We start from the raw sequence: 3,054 nt of genomic DNA, 5'->3' as shown, positions 1-3,054 counted from the left end.
CTAAAGGGGAAGTGTACAAAGAATACAGCAAGGGGCCCAAAACGGAACCCTGAGGTACACCATAAGGTAAGGCATGCACATCAGAAGAGACATCTTGGATTCTGACATACTGAGTGCGATCAGATAGATATGAACGAAACCAGTCCAGTGCCTGGTCACAAATGCCAAAACGGGTAGATAGTCTAGCAAGGAGAAGAGAATGATCAACTGTATCAAAAGCAGCAGATAGGTCCAGTAGAACCAAACAACAGATTTTTGATTGTCAATGGACATAGCAATGTCATTGTAGACTCTGAGAAGAGCCGTTTCGGTGCTATGGTGAGCACGGTAGGCAGACTGAAAGACTTCACACAGACCATTGTTGTCAATGTAGTCAACAAGCTGCAAAGCCACTACTTTCTCAATGACTTTGGACAAGAAGGTGAGGTTAGAGATCGGCCGAAAGTTCTTAAATTCTTGATAATCAAGACTCGGCTTTTTCAACAAAGGACGAATTACAGCTTTTTTAAGTTCAGTGGGCATGACAGAGGTCTCCAAAGACAGCTTAACAATTTTCCAGATCACAGGGCAAAGGAGATCAAGACAACCAAGGAGTATTCTGGAGGGGACAGGGTCAAGTTCACAAGACTTTGATGCCAAAGGGTGCACAATCTGAAGTAAGGTCGAATATGAAGGACAGCTCAAACGATGGAGTCTAGTTGTTGCTATTGTGGCTTCATTAAATAAATAAGTTCCCTGCATAAGGTTCGATTCCAGTTCATGTCGAATAGTAATAATCTTCTCACCAAAAAAGCCAATGAATCTATTTGTAAGATCCGCCACGGAAGAGCAAGATGGATACTGCGGTGCAGGACTCCGATGTAACAACTTACCGACAACACTAAACAGTTTCCTCTGATTAAGGCAATTATCATCAATAAGTTTGGTGTAATATTGTGAGCGGACAGAGAGTAATAGCTCATTGACAATACGATTTTGTTCAATAAGACGCAGACGATCTTCGGGCAATCTAGTCCTACGCCATCTCCTTTCCAGTCGGCGACGAACTCTTCTCTCCAGTTTAATCTCCTCACTAAACCATGGAGCAGCGGGACGAATGGTAACCATGCGCGATTTTAATGGCGCATGCTTATCCAAAACACTAGATAACTCCGAATTATACAAGTGAAGCAGCGTAAGTAAATCATTGGATGATTCAGACGAAAGAGGAGACATTGCAACATCTTGTCGAAAATGCTCCAAGCTGATGGCTTTTAATTTCCGACCACAAATACGCTTCCTTTCCCAATTAGGCTTAACAAAACGAAGATCAGCAGAAACAGTGTAATGATCCGATATCTCTGAGGAATTATCAACTGAAATAGCATTTAAAATATATTCAGCATCACGAGTGATGACCAGATCCAAAGTATGTCCAGCTCTGTGGGTGCAACTACGAACATGTTGTTGTAAATCAAATGACTCCAATAAGCTCAGGAAATTAGCCGCCGCAGTATCAGTTGTATCATCAACATGAAAATTAAAATCGCTAGCGATTACAAGTGAACCAGTTTTAGTGATATAGGATTCTAACAGCGACGAAAATTCATTCATAAAAAGCTCAGTTGAAAGATTGTTTCCAGATGAGGGTGGAGGACGATAGACAATAAGGATGGAAACAGATTGCGAAAAAATCTTAACTTCACTTTCGATGGCTTCAAAGGAAATGAAGGTGTCCAGATAGACCTTTGATGTCTGCTTAACTGGCAACGAACTTTTGAAAAGCAATCCGACGCCACCACCTCTTCCATCACGAGCAGGGTGTAAAAAGCGATAGCCATTTGGGATAAGACTTCCGATTACTAAACTAGTTATAGTTCTCACTAGAGCTGCCCCCGCCCTACAGTACCATTTTCTTTTTTTTTTTTTTTTGAGTTGGGCTTGTTGTTTACAGTTGTGTAGTTATGACCATTTGCGGGAAAAACGTTGATACCTTGCGGCCGTGAAAGCGATCAAATCGAGATTTTTTTTGGTTACGATCAACCGAAAACACCTACATTCTCTCTGCTCCAGTCTTCCGCTATACTAGGACAAATCTCGTGTCAGAGACGCCGATCCTAAAAGTCCGCGCGCGCGTCTTTTTACTGGCAGCCCATGACCATTTGCGGGAAAAACGTTGATACCTTGCAGCCGTGCAAGCGATCAAATCGAGATTTTTTCTGGTTATGATCTACCGAAAATACCCACATTCCCTCTTCTCCAGTCTTCCTCTATATTACGCGGGGAGTCCTAAGGTGCCTCCTCGGGTTTTTGGCCCTCTGGGGCCAAAAACCCTGCGGGGGCAATTATCATAATCCCCAGTGTTGAGCCAGGTCTCGGTAATAGCAAAAATATCAAAATCCTTGTCCACAACATAGTCCTTGATAGAGAGATACTTATTGCGGACTGATCGACAATTCAGGAGGCCAAACAAACAAAACTTCGGAGCCGATAAAGTAGATTTGTTGGAGATAACAGGTTTCCTGTTCGAAGTAATGCAAATCTGTACGAGATTATTCTTGTTAACAGCATTATGCAAATTTTTAACTTTAGAAGGAAAAGTTCTTCGACTTTCCACAGTATTGATAGGCCAAACCCTGTCGGTAATTCAACTCTTGACTTCCAATCCTGACAAAGTCAGATTAGTTGTCGATGTTCTAAGATGAAGATCAGAATCACACTTGATTTGCACGAGGTTACAAGGGTTACGACGTCGTTGCATTTCATGGCGCTGCCGAAAGCGATTTGTTGTAAACGATGTAATAGAAGGACCAGGGTTAGGATTGATGTCACCGCTGTTTGCCAGCCGAAGTCGAGTAACATTGAAAGTAGAAATAGAGTTTGGTGTGTAAGGTATTCGCGAAGTAAAGTAGCGACTCGTCCTTGTTGAGGATTGTAATCCAAGATGGCGGGTCGATTTCATCCATGACGAGCAAATTGCAAGATACAAATCCATTTCATCAATGTTCATCGCAACTTCACCATCGCTTAAAACACGACAAAAACCAAAAAGGAACGTACTCGGATGACACAACG

The 3,054-nt window shown here is 42.3% G+C and overlaps 1 protein-coding gene across 1 annotated transcript; it reads right to left on the bottom strand.

The window, feature by feature from the left end:
• LOC149048129 (uncharacterized) lies at nucleotides 1-1,593 on the bottom strand. The gene has a single exon (XM_089199415.1). It carries the CDS (start codon nucleotides 1,591-1,593, stop codon nucleotides 1-3), a length of 1,593 nt encoding a protein of 530 aa, XP_089055541.1.
• Between the last annotated feature and the right edge of the window lie 1,461 nt (nucleotides 1,594-3,054).

This window comes from Pocillopora damicornis, chromosome 3 (genome assembly GCF_964200805.1).
Source record: "Pocillopora damicornis chromosome 3, jaPocDami1.2, whole genome shotgun sequence".
Taxonomy (NCBI): Eukaryota; Metazoa; Cnidaria; class Anthozoa; order Scleractinia; family Pocilloporidae; genus Pocillopora; species Pocillopora damicornis.
Note: the sequence above shows the minus strand (reverse complement) of the source record. Positions and strands in the feature narration are given on the sequence as shown.